A 17,321-nucleotide genomic window follows, 5' to 3' on the forward strand; every position below is an offset into this window, starting at 1 on the left:
ATGGTAGAAATGATTTTTTGTTCCATGTGTTCATGTGACATTGTTTTGCAATGATTTCCAGTTAGTATCATGTAGTGCTGTGTGACGGTCAGGTTGCTGACCCAAATGCAGAACTCGGGATGCAGAAGTGCAACGAAAATAGCCTTAATGTCTGTTTAACAATTTCAAATAATTCACTAAAAAAACGCTAAGTAGGAAAAAATACACTTTTAGGGACTGAGACATAAAGGCCAACAGTGGACACTCGGTAGTACTGCAGGATGAGTGTTGTTCGTTTCACCTGTCTTGAGCCAAGATCATCCATGGTGGAAAAATGAAGATATAAAGAGAAAGTATGAATTTTGGGGTCTTGTGATCCATCTTCTGTCCCGGTAGCTTTTATTTAAATCCCTGAAAGTGATTACGTCTTTCCCAGAGCTCCAGTTCAGTGGCATATCTACATGTATCCTCTAGAGAATCCCTCAACTTATACTGCTGCCAGGATGAAACCTTTAAAAGTTTGGACAGTATGGACAATAATACCACCATGTGGGAGGTTCGTCATTAAAGCAAAGATAAGTGCAACATAGCAAGCTTAAACAAACTACCAATTATAAATCTTCTGTTTTCTCAACCTGTAAGTTTAGAGCGTAGGCCCAGAAAAGTTCCTGTACTATTAATTTGTCACATTATTGTTGTGTCATAGTAGTAGCTGACAGAGTATTTTTTACGATGTCAGGTAAATCATTCCTACAGTTTAAATGAGCCGCCACTGACAGCATGGGTTGCTATGGAGAAGTAGGGATTGGTAACAATTGGTTTGTAAAGCAGGGTTAGGAGAGGTGTGCTCACATGTTGGTGCCATACTTTACACATTTTCTGGCAGTTGTAAATAAACGTAGATTCGCGCATCCAATAGAACGGCAACTATCTGGCATTTTGGTTAAGTATAACTCGAAGATGTTCAAATGATGGCTGGATGGCAAAGGACTGCAGTACTGTTTTTGACCTCCGAGAAGGCGTGTCCCAGTAGCTTAGATGTCACGTGAAAACTATGGATAATCATAAGCTGGGCCCTGGCCACCCTCACCTAAGTACTGGGATGGATGCAGCGTGCTTAGCCATCTCCACTATTACCAACTTGGGCCATGGAGGGAGCTAGAAGATCAAACTGGTCAACTGCAAAGGAACAGCCTCCAGACTGTTGCTTCCAGCGGTCTTTGAAGAGGTTAGCTTAGGGAAGCTAACCAGTCTCTAGCACAGCTATTTTGGAAGGAGTTTCACTCTGAGGCACACAGTGAGCCATTTCACTTTGAGGCACATAATGAGGAGTTTCACTTTGAGACACATAATGAGCAGATTCAGATTCACATTGTGAAGAAGTTGAGACTGTGGTACACTATGAGCAGGTTCAGGGTGAGGCACTAAATAAGCCTCACTTTATGTTAAAGGAGCAACGAAACAACTCTGATTTCATAAGTTAAAAACAAGGATCAGTCTGAATCGGCAAGTTGGAAAACACAAAATTCAAATTCATTTGGGCCAACTTGGCAACATAAAACACAGTCTCTGACTTCCTAGCAGGCTCGTCAACACGAAACACAGTCTCACATTTGTCTGGCTCGGAAACAGAAAATCCAGCCTTCATTTTTTCCAGGCTTATATACATAAAACATGGATTTCAAATTGGCCTGGAACAGAAGGTTCAGTCTTACTCACTTATTTGGCTGTAATGATTGATTGATTTATGCGTATATATTTTGTTAATGTTGAAACTTGCTTGAGCAATAATGCAATAAATGGAAAATATATGACGTGGCAGTGCATAAAATCTGAGCAAATGGTCCTATTTGTCCTCTCATCCACTGGTGTTAACAGCACTCTAGTCCAGTGTTGGCTGAATCCCCCTCGTGGTCCATAGTAGAACTGCAGGTGGGCCCCAGTAATAACAGAAATTCAGTTTGAAATTACTCACAATTATGTACAGCTACATATCTAAGAAAACGTAATAGGTTATATAAAAAGAGACTTAAAACTGGTAATAGGAGGTGGTTAGCTTGTGATATTACTCATTAAGGTCAACTAAATTTACTGCTTTTGTATTAAAGTATGACAGGTGGGTCACATGTTGGCCTTAACTTTTAACATGTGACTTGTTAGCATATTTACTTTGTTTATGTTTTTCATGATAATTTTGTTCAAATTATTGTCAATATTTATGGAGCATGTAAGTAGAAAGGCGCAACAGTAAGCCATCGGTAGAACACAGTGGGGGCTGTGTCATGGTTTGGGACTCAAAATTTATGGAATTACACACACACACACACACACACACACACACACACACACACACACACACACACACACACACACAGTCAGATTTTGAGCCACCATAAAATACCAGTGAAAAACATTCATCCTCTCTCTATCGCTCCCAGGTCCCTGACGAGTTTCTGTGTTCCTCCCATGCTTGCGTGGGTTTTCTCTGGGTAATACAGTTTCCTCCACAATTAATTATGTTGGTGGAGAATTATTTTTAATTAATAATAATTAAAATAATTCTGCTCAGCGTAAATCGGGGGACTCTGCACAGATTTGAGTGCAGAAATCAGTTATTTATTCATGTTTTTCTACCTGAATTTGTTTTAACGTCCCTCTAGGCATGCGTACAGACAAATGAGGTTCTGGTTGTCTTAGGAGCTTTAATCTACTGATTACAGCCCCAACGGATGGCTTTAAGAGATTTGTGTGAATATCTCTGGATGTATATGAAGACATATTATACTGCTGTATATTTTACATGTATGTTTATTATTCTGACATCAATTTTGAAAGTTACAGGATGACACCATGACAACAGTGCCTGTGCCTACTGTGCTGGTACCGATGGGGTCCGGGTTCATGTCAGGAATCTTTGTGCTTAGATATTGTCTAGAAGGTGTCTCATAAAGAGATTGTGATTGGTGGGTAGTCGAGTCCTCTTTAAAATCATTTGTATTATACTTACATAGTTTATTTTTCAAGGATTTCTAATGTTATTTATGGAGTACCTTTTAATGTTGTTGTCGTTGTTTTTAAATGACATATACCCACAATATTTAATTACCAAATGGGAATTTCTTTTGGTCACGTTGTTGTTTGTTGAAAATGCAGTGTACTAAAAAATTACATTAACAAAATTTGCTGATCATCATTAGTATGACAAGTTGTTACAAAAGCCGTAGTTTAAGCTGTGCTCCAATAAGCAGAATAAATATGAAGCTCGATCCAACAAAATAAAATTTTCCCCCCAAAAAGAAAAAAAAACACAAAATAACAATTGAAAGAATGAGCTCATTAAATAGTCAAAGTAGTTTAGTAGGAGTAAAGTAAAGAAAATACAATACAACATTATATTGTTCTTTCAGTTGGTCACATCCACTTCTGCCTCCTGTATTTTTTTGTTAGTGGTACCATACAAAAACCACACACCATAGCAGGTCTCACCACCATCACGTAAGTTTTCCCTTTCAATCTTGCTGCTGTTACAAATCGCTCCTGACATTCGTCTCTGTGTTGATATAGCTGAATGAAAGGCTCCATGGTATCATATTTTTGTCTTAATATAATTCTCTATTACAAGATACACTCATCTGTACAAGTTATCTTTTGCACGTTATGTCCTGATTGTATTCTGTGACCGTGGGGGGTAGATAACTTATTCCTATAAATTATTCCATGCTTGTTATTACTTTTTGTCAAATGCCACGTGGACATCTCTTGCACTCTGTAGAGTTGTTTGACTTAAAATCTCAGAAAGACTGCTTGTTTGTGTAGATTGATTTATTTCAGATTTCCGTAACACTTGTCTGCACTTGAGACTGTTGAAATAAACAAAAAGGGGGCATTTTCAATTTTTAATGTTTAACTAAGTAAACTCCAATATAAATATTAAGGCTAGTTAAAATGACTTTTTGATGTTCTTGTTCAGGGAGCATCTCTTAATGTTGTTTCTTTATCTCGCCACACGGGGGCACACTTACACCACCGTGTATCATCTGTTTTCTACAGTCATGGTTTTTACTCACAGAGATTAAAAAAAATGGGGCTGATACTGACCTACCAAGTTGTCACTAAACGTGACATGTTAAAAAAAAAGAAAGAAGTTAAAAAATTCTGTTTTAATAATAAAAATATAACATTATCATAAATGTTTGTGCAGTTGTTGTTTTTGTTTATATTTTGTTTATACATCCACTTATTGTTAGCTATATGCATTAAACTAAAACAAATCCTTGCAATAATAAAGCTAATAAAATATGGAAATCTTAAAAACATAAACAAAACATAATTAAATAACGTTGATGGCATTTTTTAAAAACTCTGCTGATTATTCCTTAAGTAAAAGAAGGATAATTAAGCTTTGTGTTAAATTCAGATTTAAAAAATCGCGAGTGGAGAGGATTGTGAGCCGTAATGGTTTTACTTTGCTAATAATATTTGGTTTTATTATATAATCACTTAACGTTTTATTTAAATGTATATTTATCTTACTTTACTATATTTTTCGTCTGATATTTTAGCTATATTTTCTTATTTTTTCACAAATGCCCACCTTTTTTGATAAATTAAGTATATCTTCATGTAACAAACTCAGGAAGCAAACGATAATTATATTTAAAAAAAAAGGTGACATCATAAAGGGGAGGTAAAGAGAGGAGGCGTTGAGGGATCCTTTAAAAAGTTGAGGTTTGCGTCCGCACAGCTCTCCAAACTGTGGCGAAAAGACGTTTCCGCCCACAAGAAAGATGGCGGCCCCCTTGCTGGAGCAACTGTCGGAGTCTTTAGGTTCCCCGGAACCAGCGATTCGACTCATTTTATCTATTTTAATCGGTGAGTTTCTACCCACGATTCACTTACAGGTTGTTGTCGCGGTCAGAGGTCATCACACCAACCTGCTCGTTAGGTGTGAGCGGCTTCTACGGTGGTGTAACTGTTAAATAGTTTCAGCTAACATAACGCTCACTCAGCTGTGACACTAACCAGTTATCTGTCGGGCTGCTGGTGTTGGTTGCAAAGACATTAGCTTTATATTTAAATCTCAGGCTGCCCCTCAAACAGTAGCTTTATTTCCAGGAAGCACACACCCTCAGAGTAGTTTCCTGCACAGCCTCACCACAAACGGCTAACATGTGGCTTTCAGCTGAACTACATTCATTTTCTACCTGTTGGGACTGCCTAACGGGAAGCTAGGATTGTGCAGCAAAATGCATCCTTCTGCACTTTTATGGAGCTATGTGTGGCCTGCTCCTTGTTGTATGGGATTGGGGTTTTGGGGGCACCGGGGTCGACAATAATAGCTGCAGTGTTGTTGGGAGGGAGAAGCACAGGCTGCCAAAATATGCCCCCTTACTCCCCTTTTTCCACACAAAGCTGTGCAGAGAGGGGGCACACTCTGAGGAGGGGGTTGAACACTGGAAAAAGAGCTGAATTTCATTTGACAAGTCTAACTTTACATTTGTTGGTTTAGTGCTTTGGGATTAACACATAGCACTACTTTAGAGCTGTTGGAGGTGTGTGTGTGTGCGCGTTCACGTGTAGTTGTCCTTGTGAGGACCAGTTGCAAACCTTGGAATTGTAAGGACATTTTAGCTGGTCTTCATTTTCTGCAACCTTTTGCCTGTTTTGGGTTCAAACTTAAGACTATGTTGCTGAAGCTGTGCAGGGGAACGTGCCATTAAGGACTGCAGTATGTCAGTGTGGGTCCTCACCAAAATAAGCCCTATGTGGGTGTGTGAATGGTGTGGGGGAGGGTGCTCCACACTGTCCTTGCTGAACTTTGCTCCAACACATGGACACGTCTGTTTTCCCTCGCCTGACTCCAGTCCTGCTATAGACTGAAAGAAAGGGGCTATTCAGACGAGTCTTTGTTTGGAAACTTGTCACCTAACCTGTTGCACGATCCCCGGTCCTGAAGTTGCTTCATGTGCGTTGCATAGTAGTGTAATTCAGTAGTAACGGCTGCACACTACAACGAAAACAAAGTTGCCTCATCTGTTCCATTCTTGTGCATCCTTTTGTGTGTAGGTCAAGTAACTTATAATAAACTGCTGTGTAGGACATTACAAAATTTAAAACTTTTCTTTAATGGGGCTTTTTGGTTTCTACTTGAAGCATGTAGGATTTTGCATTCAAGGGATTCAGCAGCTTTTCACCCGATTCTTCAGATTGCAAAAGTTTAAAAGGATAAAGCTGGCGCTATTACATACTTTTCTACAAATACCCCTGGAAAAAACAATGTGTTAATCTGTCTTTCAGTGCTTTCTGACTTCCCGTCTGTGGCACTCGGCCCCAAGTTCTTTTTGGTCCTCCTGGAGTCTTTGGATTAAACAGATCAGTGGTGTGCAGTTTAATTTTTAAACTCTTAAGCCACCAGACACTGGAAGCCAATGTTTCTCTCACAGAGGTGTATAAAGTACAGCTTAGTATTAAAATGCTGCTGTTAACAGATGGTAGTAAATGTGTATGGCAGCAAGATGTTGCCTGTTCGGCTTAATAAAAGTATAACCAGAATGTAGGCTAGATATGAAAGAGAAACATTGTCACTGCTACGTTAAATTCCTGAAGCTTTGAGCTGAGCTAGCCAGGTCCTAAAACATACCCTGTTTGTCCTCCATTTTTGCTTTTAAATGGACAATAAACACACAGTGAATGCCATGTTGTAGGGCAGAACAGGAAATGTGTGCTTTTTCCTCTGGGTACTCCGGTTTCTCATAGGTGATTCTAAATTGATCATGTTGACCGTACGTGTGTTTCTGAGAATGTGTGGTTGTCTGTCTCTTTGTTAGCTCTGTGATGGGCGAGTGACTGGTTTCATGTGCGTCTCACCTTTTTGACCTTTAACACCTGGGATAGGTTCCAGCTCCCCACAGCCCTAAATTAGCCTGAGAAAATGGATGGATGCAAATGATGTTGTTTTAAAAAGGATCTGAGGTTAATTTTACCCCAGAGTTCTACAGTCAGACCGCTTCTTGCAGCCAGCAGTCGCCCCTTGGTAGCCAATTTAAGGCACCTTTGCCTTGGCTTCACTCTTCAGACCAGGACCACACTGTTTACTGGAATATTTTTTTTAATTGCTTGAGATTACATTTTGCAATAGTTGCCACAGCACCACAGAACGGCCAGCCAAAACAAATAGATGACCTCTTTCCTAAACGAGGGGCTATCTCTGTAGCTTAGACATGGTTCAATTATGAAAAGTCTGACACAGAGCAGAAAACCGTACTTGAGTTGCTGCAACTTCTGCAGAAAATTGGTCCCCACCACAGACACTGACACAACAAACCTCTTCTACTACCTTAACAAAAACTGTGTATAGAGTATAGAGAAAATTTACAAATGAGAAGCAAGAAGAGCCGTCAGGTCGTCTGGTGACCTGTCCGGGATATTCCCTGTGACAGGTGGGATAGGTTCCACGACCCAGAATTAGACTAGTAATTAGTAAAATGAATATGTGGATATCCTGACTCAGTCTTGGTATATACTGAATAAGAACTTTTTGTTTGAGTTTGTTTGTTTTGTGGGGTTTATTTTATTTTAATTTCTTTTTTTGCTATGAAAGTGGATGGATGGACTTGATCTTTGCATCTCACAGGGTACAGCTAACACAGATGGTGGTTTGCTGTTATTCATTATCCTTCAGATGCAGAGAAAACTTTAACATGTAGACATTTTTCAGTTTGTAGCCTTTTACATTTTAGATTTATATCATATAAATATGAAGTTTTTTGTTACCTCACCTCAAAATGGTTCACGCTATATAAAGGAATTGTTCTTTCACCGTGGAGGTAATCTTTCTCCTTGAGATGCCTGACTTCCACAACGTGGCACACAAACCCACCAGTGTTAGTTATGCGCTACCTCACGTCATGTGTTTAACCTAGAAGGTCGGTGCTAGCACCAGGAGAGATTAAAAGTAGCCCACTCGGCTGATATGAAGAACCACACTCTAGTTCCCATTAACATATTTTCCTGTTTCTCCTTGTGTGTTCTGCAGGGTATCCCTTTGCTGTGGTGTACCGGTCGTTCTTGTTCTACCAGACTCCCACAGTTATCCATTTATTCCACACGTTCTCTGGATTGGCTCTAGCAGCATTCAACTTTGGTGAGATGAAATGGCATGTCTGGAAAGACCTGATTTATCTTTTATGATTTGAAGTGAATTGCTCTCATGTATGTTTATCGTAAATGCATAAAAGGATATATACATTTGCTGTTATTAACCAAAACGTGGTATCTGTGTCTCTTACATCTAATAGTCTGTTGATTGTGCTCTTTTTAGAGATGTGTTTTTAACCTGATTTTGAATTCTGTATTGTTAACATTCCTGTTAAATCGCTGACAGTGATCTTGTTCCTTTATTTTGGTTAAGCTTTTCTGTGTTTCTTTTTTTGTGTAATCGTAACAAATAAGAGTCTGAGGATGAATCAAGTCAGAATTTCTAAGGTTAAGGCTCTCAACACGTTTTCAGGATGTTCAGAGTCAAGTTGTTTTATCTGTTAAGTCAATCATTGCTTTTTTTTTTATTTTTCCAACAAGAAAAAGGGCGAAATTATTCAGTTTTCAGGGATTCTGGTTCATGTCTTTAAATAAATTTTTAATCTATCATCTAACACTAGAAAAAGTTTGGCACTGTGCCTGGGATGGGACTGGTGGGGGATAAAACAATGAGCAAATTATAAAAATAGTTGCAGAGTAATCTGAATGTGAATTGAGTAGGAATATTGTAACATTAAATAATGTTTCTAATTTCGAAATTGAATGTTTCGAGTTATGCTACCCTTTTTAATTAATTTAACCAATATTAGAGTTGTTACATTTATTTATGATTATTTTGATGGTATTATCATTTTCTCCATTACTTGCAAATCATAATTTGCAGCTGTCAGGTTTACTCTGAAATTGAACACATTTCTTATTTCACACTTTGTGAGGAAAAAATCGGAGGTGTGGACATGTTGAAGTACGCCTTAAATTTGCAGCTGTCCAAATTTATGACTAAGAACGGAGAAACTTTGACTTAAAAAAAAAAAAAAGGAGAAGCTGGACTTGAACAGAAAGCACTTTTGCCTCATTTTCTTTTAAATGCAGTGTGGTTTTAATGCCTCTTTTAAAACCACACTGAAACTTTTATGGATTAGTCATCGAGTTTTGTCAAGTCACAGGGAAGTAAAACGTCCCCCCTTCAGCTATGACAGTAGGTTGATTTCATGTATGTAACCAGCTTTGTTACCCGTGTGTAGCATATGATACAGCGAGCTGCCACTTATTATTAAAAAATACCTGGCAGTCGTTTTCTTTCTCCAATCAGTAGCAATAAAAAGCTTCTCAGAGCCCAAGGTGATCCACCAATTATTGGACAAGTAAAAATGCCAAATATTTTCCAATTCAGGCATCTCAAATGCTCAACGCAGTTATTTGATGTTCTTCTTTGCCTTCATAAAATAGTAAATTGAGTTAACGTTTTTTTAATATTTCAATATTTTTGGAATAAAACAAAAAATATTAATTTCTTTAGGCTGTCACAAAGTACTTCTTTTTTCTTTTAAAAAGGGTTACATTTTGTTGTTTGTGTTTTTCAAAAATAAAAAATACAAAACTGAAAATAATCATTAGTTGCAGCCATTACATTATTATTAAAAAAAAAACCCAGCTCATATTCAGTCTGATAACTAATAAACAACACGTTGTTTCAGGCAAACAGAAAACTCATCTAGACCAAATGTCTAACTCATAACACTCAGTGTACCTTTTGTAGACCAGTTTTTTTTGGCACATCCACTTTAAAAAGCATAAAGTTTATACCTCAACTACCACAGTATTTATAAATAATTAATACTAAGAAATAATCCAGGCTGTAATTTCCTGTGGCAGCAGCAAGGTCTTCTGCAACCCCTCCTGTCCACCACAGTAGGCTGTATGTACCACCACTGGGGCCTGGCCCTCAGTTTGAGGTCTGTTGCTGGTAGACCAAGAAACTGAGTGGCTTGTGCTTGCTCTTGGGAGAGTGGTCTGCTGGAGTAGTAAACAAACTGCCAACATTGATTTCTTTCTCTTTTCTTTATTTTGTTGTTGCTGCACTTGGATTTTACAGCAGGTCTGTTGCTTTACCTTTCTCCTCCAGTTCGTTTCAAGTCAGATGTTGTCATGTCATCGTCTTGTTGTCCTCTCTCTGTCTCTGCCAATTCTCGACTGTAGAGGAAAAACGCTGTTGTCATGTCACACTTGACTACACTCGCCATTTTCCCCCACTCACCGTGTCAGTCTCTTTTTCTTTTTCCAGGCTCTCAGCTCTATCACTCCGTAGTATGCGTCCTTGTCCAATTTCTGATGCTGAGGCTCATGGGAAGGACGGTAACAGCCATCCTGAGCAGCTTTACCTTTCAAATGGTGAGGTTTTATTGGGTTTATCTCTGCACTGCTATTTTTCTCGCATGTACTATATTGTGATTCAGGCTTACTTTGTAGCAGCAGCCCTCTCCTTTATCCACAGGACTCTTTTACTGCACTTTGTTCCACCAGTTTGTCGGCAAAGTTTTAAATCTGATTTCTTTATTTGCATTTTCTGGTCTACTCTTTGTCTTGTTGATGCCTAACTACTGTTTGTTCCATTTATTGAAGTAGGTCTGTAATCTTACAACACATTCACATGCTTCCTGTGAGGAAGTGGCACTTTTTACATGCTTTATGATGCCCATAGTCTGACAAACTTATGAGTACATTCATAAAAAATGTGCCAACTCTGTATTTTCACACTTTAAGCAGCTTCCTGTGAGTCCTTTCTTTCTTCAGGTTTTCTGTAAATCTAAAAAACCAAAATAAAACAGCTGCTCACCCTATATCTGATACCCGAATGTCATCTTCCTACAGTTATACCTACTAGCGGGGTATTATTACACAGCCACAGAGGAGTATGACATCAAGTGGACTATGCCACACTGTGTCCTCACACTTAAACTTATCGGTGAGTTGATGTAGCTCAGTAATAGTTTTCCTGCTGATGTCATTACAGCCTCCTGAAAGGCTGCACGCGGGGCCTGTACATGCTTTTTTTATTTAAGTGCTCCTGACAGTAATGGTGCCTTTACCATAGTCTCATAGACACATTTGTGTTTTCTGATTGCAGGTTTGGCGTTTGATTACTATGATGGCGGGAAGGAACCAGTGAGTTATTGCTCTCTCTTGCTTTAGCTTAGAGGCTTTCTTAACATTTATCTTTGTTAGAGCATGTAACAGTCATTTCTGTATTGTTTTTTTTGTGGGGGAGGGTTTAATCTCTGCATCAGCAGAGTCACGTCTCTAAGTTCGTTTTTTTTTTGTTTTGTTTTGTTTACACGAGCAGGGCTGTTTGCGTAAAAAGTTAATTATAGAAAATATTTAGAATCATGTGAAAAAGACTTTTCATTGTATGCTGTGCAGTCCTGTGGAAAAAGTACACCCTGTGATTCAGCAGCTTGTAGAACCACCTGTGGCAAAAATAATTTGAAATGATTGTTTTCTGTATAACTTTATCAGTCTCTCACATCGTTGTGGAGGAGCTTTTTGCGGCGCTCTCTTTTTGCAACATTATTATAGTTCATTGAGGTTTGCATGCATTTGTTTATGCTTCTGTAAAGTCCCACCACAGCATTTCACCACCACCCTGGCACACGGTTGAGGTCTGGACTTTGGGCCATTGCAACACCTTGATTCTTTTCTTTTTCAGTGTAGATTTGCTTTGCTTGGAAACATTGTCCTTGGGCTTCAGCCAAGCTTTAGCTGTCAGACACATGGCCTCACATTTGACTCTTTAAAAAAAAAAAAAATCTGAAAAACACAGACGAGTTCATGGCCGACTCAGGGACTTAAAAGTGCCCATGTCACGTGGCTGCAAAAAAGCCCAAATCTTTACACCTCCACCACTGTGTTTAGTAGTTGGCATGAGGCTGATGTTCTGCTTGTTTTACCTGTGCGTTATTGCAAAGGTCTTGTGGTTTGTTCAGCTCTGACTTTGCAAGCTTAACCTGTGCCATCATGTTCTTTTTAGAGAGAAGAGGCTTTCTCCTGGCTTTCCCTTTCTAGATAAGCCATACTTGTTCAGTCTCTTCATAACCGTAGTGATACGATCTTTACGTTTAAGTTTCCCTGAGCATCTCGCAGTCTGACTTTGGGGTGAATTTAGTGAGCTGTCCACCTCTGGGAAGATTATCGAATTGTGTTAAAACACCTGATGGTCTGTTAAATAAAGTACATTTGATTATCACCACGTGGCAGCTACTTGCCCTCTTAATTCACTTAGAAGCCGTAAGGGTGTACTTAGTTTTTTCACATGACTATTTTTTTTTTATCAGTTAAATAACTGTAGTAAAATATGAAGTAATCAGAAATGCCTTTTGGTGCCTACAGGTTTCATACAGATGTGTAGGGAAGTAACCAAAGTAGACAGCAAACAGTACGCCAGTGTTACAGTTTCCACGAGGGATATAGAGTTTATGAACAGAGGCGGAGCTGCATGCCTCTCCATGCCATTTTTATGACACTACACTACAGTGCGCTCATGTGCTTTAGGCTTAATCCAGTGGGACTTGGAAAAAGGCATAATGGGTACCAAGCGCCCAGTGTCCTCAGCGACATGCGGACTAATTGCAAAACAAACAATTGTTGCAATTGTAAGAAGTTGGTGTATATAGTAGTAGGACTGCCTCAGGCGCTGCAAAGCATTGGGCAGTTGGAAGCAGATATTCCTGTTAGCCTACTAAAACGACGTGAAACTAAAGGACTGAAAGCAGGTCTACCAGCAGCTCAAAGTGACATAATAAGAAATCTTTATAGTGGGGAGGATCTGCGCTGATCTTCTTCTCAGCCTTCTCTGCTTTATGTCTCACTTAGCTCAGGCACTCTCTTAGCTACAGTACTGTAGTGCCTATCGCAGTGGTTTTCTTCATGTTACTCCAGACTCATTAATGCGTCTCCCCATGTCCCTGACTTCACCTAACCAGTCCATTAATAATCACGTTACAACAATAGGTGTTACTGTTTCCTCATTCCTTCGCTTAGTTTGAATTCTCTCTTTTGCTGTTGGCACATCTGTGATGGCTGTTAATTACCCACACGGCTCTCTCTTTCTAATCTGAGGATTTTTGCTTTTAACTCAGTTTTTTATCTCTTATCTGCATAGACGCCATTCATCGATGTCATTACTCAGTACTGCAGCTGAATGCTAAGGGTCATACACAAGTACACTGTTTACAGCCCTTAGCTGAATGTTAGTTAATGAGTATTTAGTGAAGCCCTATTTGTCTTTTATTCAATTTAATGTCTGCTAATCTTTCTGCCTGCCTTTATTCTGAGCCTTTTAATGTCAATTTTGTTTTTCCCTCTTGCTTACTTGCCACATCTTTAAATTCCAGTCCAAGCTGAGCGCAGAGCAGAAGGCGTCGGCTCTGCGGTCTGTGCCCTCGCTGCTCGAGGTGTGCGGCTTCTCCTACTTCTATGGCGGTTTCCTTGTGGGTCCCCAGTTTACACTGCGCACCTACCAAAGACTTGTGGCAAGGGAGCTCACCGACTGCCCTGGAAAAGTTCCCAACAGGTTAAAGAAAAATGAACTGAACAATAATCCTTTATTAGATCTCTTTTAAAGGGGGAAAATCAACTTCCCAGTATCAAAGCCCTTCAGTTAACGTTATTAAAGTCTCTTTATCTCTCCTTATTTCTCTCAGTGTTGTACCAGCTATGAAGAGGTTTGCTCTTGGTTTCCTCTGCCTGGTGATATATGCGATATTTAGTCCTCATTATCCAGACAGCTACTATTTAACTGATGAGTATGAGGTGAGAACAGCAATAGCATTCCCAATAATCACAATATAAACAAAGAAAAGATTTCTTTTGTTTTTTTTTAATGTCTTAATTGCAAAACGATTTCCTTTCCACAGGCGCAGCCATTCTGGTATCGCTGTGTGTTCATTCTCCTGTGGGGCAAAATCATTTTGTATAAATATGTCAGCTGTTGGGTTATAGCGGTAAGTAGACTCTTGATCTTGAACAAGTACCTCATTGCAAACAACTAAAAGCTAATAAAGCCTCAATAATGTGAAACTGCACAAGGTGTCGGCAGTATCGCCAGTTTTGCATGCATTCATACATTTCTATAAGGCACACCTCATTTAGCATGAAGTCCCAGTTAATCAGGTTTGTGTGCTTCATGGTGTGATCTTACATGAGCCAGTAAAGTGCACGCTTTATGTGTTACAGGAAGGTGTATGCATATTAACTGGACTGGGATACAATGGAGTAGTGGATGGTAAGCACCAGTGGAACGCGTGCGCCAATATGAAGGTGTGGCTCTTTGAGACGACACCACTCTTTGGAGGAACCATTGCTTCTTTCAACATCAACACAAACGCCTGGGCTGCCAGGTCAGTGTGCAGTCTGAAATCTGAGACATTCTCTAGCTGGTATGCAAAGCCGTGCTATAAAAGTTAAATATTTGCTTTGATGATAACGGGGAGAGGGAGGAATAACAGCCCAATCCAATATGCATACGTGCCAGTCTGTCACTAAATAAATAAATAAATAAATTACCAAAGCCTCTGCCTTTCTGCAGTTTAACAATAAAAGAATCCTCACACAGGTGGGTGAAGGCATGCTGGGAGGATTTTAAAACTTTGCAATTAAAGACAATTATTGACAGTTTTCGTGCTGCAGATTCATGCGTGAAATTCTTTGAAAGTGTGGCAGTTTTACGACGACCGCCGCAGTGCGCAAAGCAATTTACTGAACATACAGTTTATTTCATGCTCTGTTTTAACAACATTAACAACCCACGCTTACTTTCTCTTTCTACTCCACGACACTCCTTCAGATGTAGAGTGGCAGTAGAAACAAGCTCAAATGGAAATTAAAGTGGCTGGGATGTAGAAATGCAACCTATAAAGTCAATTAGGACTTAAGGGGGTATTATATTGGAACTAGTTGATGGAGCGTTTTCAGGCATTTGGTAGATGTATCACAGGCTTGACATTTGCTGGGCTCATTGTGTAACCTATAAAGGAAGTCGTATTTTTAGCCTAAAATGCACCACTTCTGAGTTACTCCTGGCGCACACATGAGAAGTTTTAATAATGAAAGGCTTCAGATGCACTGGTTAATGTGAGGCTGTGTTATACTGATCTTTTTGAGGGGTGTGCAATTAAATTCATAAAAGATGCAAGAAGTCACAAACCTTAGGGAAATGAAGGCGAAAGGTTCAGCGTTCTTATACGCGTATAAAATATTTATACGGAAGGGTCGTCTGAACATATATGTTAAGTGTTCAGATTCAGAAGTGCCACACTGCTAGGCAGAAAATGTCAGGCTTTAGATTTTAATTTAGAACAAATGAAGAAAAAAAACCTCCAGAAAAATCCTCAAAATAAAATGCTAATTGGAGTTTCAGTCCACTACTGTGGTTTGAATATATACACATGCAGCAAGGTCATGTGCTTATGAAATGAAGCCAGTCCGACCTGAAATGATTTGAAAACACACCGTGCATTATACTACAATCATTGGTGTCTTCATTGCGCCAGATCTGGGGTTTAGTCTTTGCGTTGTTTTTTTTCAAAGCCTACAATTGCTACAAGTGTATATCTGTCCCATAGACCGTATATGCGAGATGTACATAGCCACTGTGACATCACCTTTTGGTTTGTGGTTCACAAGTGCAAGTCTTAAAGATAACAATTTGCCCTTTGCTATCTTTAATGTTCTGCTGCCAGAGGTGACTGTATCTGGATCACATGGTGGATTCCTAATGTCTTAGCCAACAGTAGCAGGTTTAGCTAGTAAACTTTATGAGTGTCTGACACAGACTAATAGTAAGCTAGTAAAATGCTATAATTTCAGTGACTTAACTGAAGCACAGACTTCTTGGAAAGTGTTGCGTTTCTTGGGGGAGGGGGTTTGTGTGTGTGTGTGTTTTTAAGAACACACAGGAAAGCCTGTTGTTAGCTGTTAGCAGACGGCTAACAGCTACACCTGCTTGTGTAATTAGTCTTTTAAGATGGTTTCACCCTCTGTACTGGTGTTACAAAGGAAGAAGTGGCAAAAGAATTGACTGTTTGTTGTCACTGAACCTTCATGTGTTTGGGTTTTTGTTCATTAAGGAAGTGTTGAGTTTCAGCTTTGGTATCATTTTTGTCACTCCCAGTTGTGACCGTCGTTCCTTCAGTTAACGTCATTGTTGCCAACCTAGTTAGCTTTAGTAAAGTTTCAAAGACTTTTAAGATACTTCTTAGTTCAGCAGGCTGAAGGACCAGCTTATGCCATGGCAAGATGTCCGTTGTCTGTCGGTCGGTCAGTCTGTCAGTCAGTTGTTTGTCCACAGTTACTGCTCCTCTACAGCACTGGTCAGAATTTAAACAATTAACTTTTGGAAACTGGGACCGTTGTCGAGGTCTTCACCAATAAACCAAACTCTCCTATAAGCTTATTTGTGTGGCCCTCCACAACAGTCCCAGTTTCTCATGTGGCTCCTTGGGGAAATTAATTTCCCAACCCTGATTTAGGTCTTCACCCATATTGTGGTCAAGGTTGCATTTACAATAAACTGAACTGTGAATGATTGTGAACTGGATGGGCTGCTGCATCATTGATGTTCTGATTTTCTTGTTCATCTATGCATCTACAGTCTATAGACATTACTGGCTGTCATACAAGTTCTTGCTTATTTCACTGAGTGGCACATCACTGTCAACCTCCCAACCATCATTTTTACCACTTCTAGCTTTCTCTGAGTGACCTTTGGAAATGTCAATCTATTCAAAATCACAGCATGGCCCTTATTTTAACATTAGATAAGGTCCTTAGTATAAAATCAGACACCTGTGCTCTTCCAGCTGGCCAAAGCTTTGAATATTCAGTTACTATTGGATCCAAACAGTATTGTGTCCTGGTATTCAGGATCACTCGTGTTCGTGTTTGTGCGAGTGACAGTGGGGAGGATGGATGCTGTTAATTATCTGAGAGGCGCTTTGAAGCGTACTGATGCTTTTACACAGCACCACCTCATGTACCCCCTGGTCTGGTCCCGTTCCATTCTCACCTGTATGCAGTATAGAAGAAGAAACTCTGGTTTGAGGTTTGATTTTAAGTTGTTATAATGCTCCAGTCTGGGTCACAGTTATATTTAGTGAAGTCCGTTTAGTACAGGACATAAAGTTGTTGGGTTTTAATATAACTCAGTTGCTATGCAACAACAAATTCAAGGTGAATGAGTGCTCGCCAGCGTGACAGCTGATGCATTAAGCATGTCTGGCAGCCTGGATTTCCGGTTAAAGAGATAATCT

The 17,321-nt window shown here is 39.5% G+C and overlaps 1 protein-coding gene across 3 annotated transcripts in view; it reads left to right on the top strand.

The window, feature by feature from the left end:
• lpcat3 (lysophosphatidylcholine acyltransferase 3) overlaps positions 1-17,321 on the top strand; it is a 35,103-nt gene that overhangs the window by 13,243 nt on the left and 4,539 nt on the right. For 2 of the 3 annotated variants that reach the window (XM_063486776.1, XM_063486775.1), the window contains exons 4-11: positions 8,015-8,122; positions 10,301-10,407; positions 10,888-10,981; positions 11,144-11,181; positions 13,407-13,585; positions 13,716-13,824; positions 13,929-14,015; positions 14,248-14,411. In XM_063486776.1, the coding sequence (XP_063342846.1) occupies positions 10,348-10,407; positions 10,888-10,981; positions 11,144-11,181; positions 13,407-13,585; positions 13,716-13,824; positions 13,929-14,015; positions 14,248-14,411 (731 nt within the window). In that variant the 5' untranslated portion in view covers positions 8,015-8,122; positions 10,301-10,347. Of the gene's footprint in view, positions 1-4,761; positions 4,852-8,014; positions 8,123-10,300; positions 10,408-10,887; positions 10,982-11,143; positions 11,182-13,406; positions 13,586-13,715; positions 13,825-13,928; positions 14,016-14,247; positions 14,412-17,321 lie in introns of those variants that run through there. The other variant, XM_063486774.1, reaches the window with a different exon arrangement.

The sequence above is a fragment of the Pelmatolapia mariae genome, linkage group LG10_11 (assembly GCF_036321145.2).
Source record: "Pelmatolapia mariae isolate MD_Pm_ZW linkage group LG10_11, Pm_UMD_F_2, whole genome shotgun sequence".
NCBI lineage: Eukaryota > Metazoa > Chordata > Actinopteri > Cichliformes > Cichlidae > Pelmatolapia > Pelmatolapia mariae.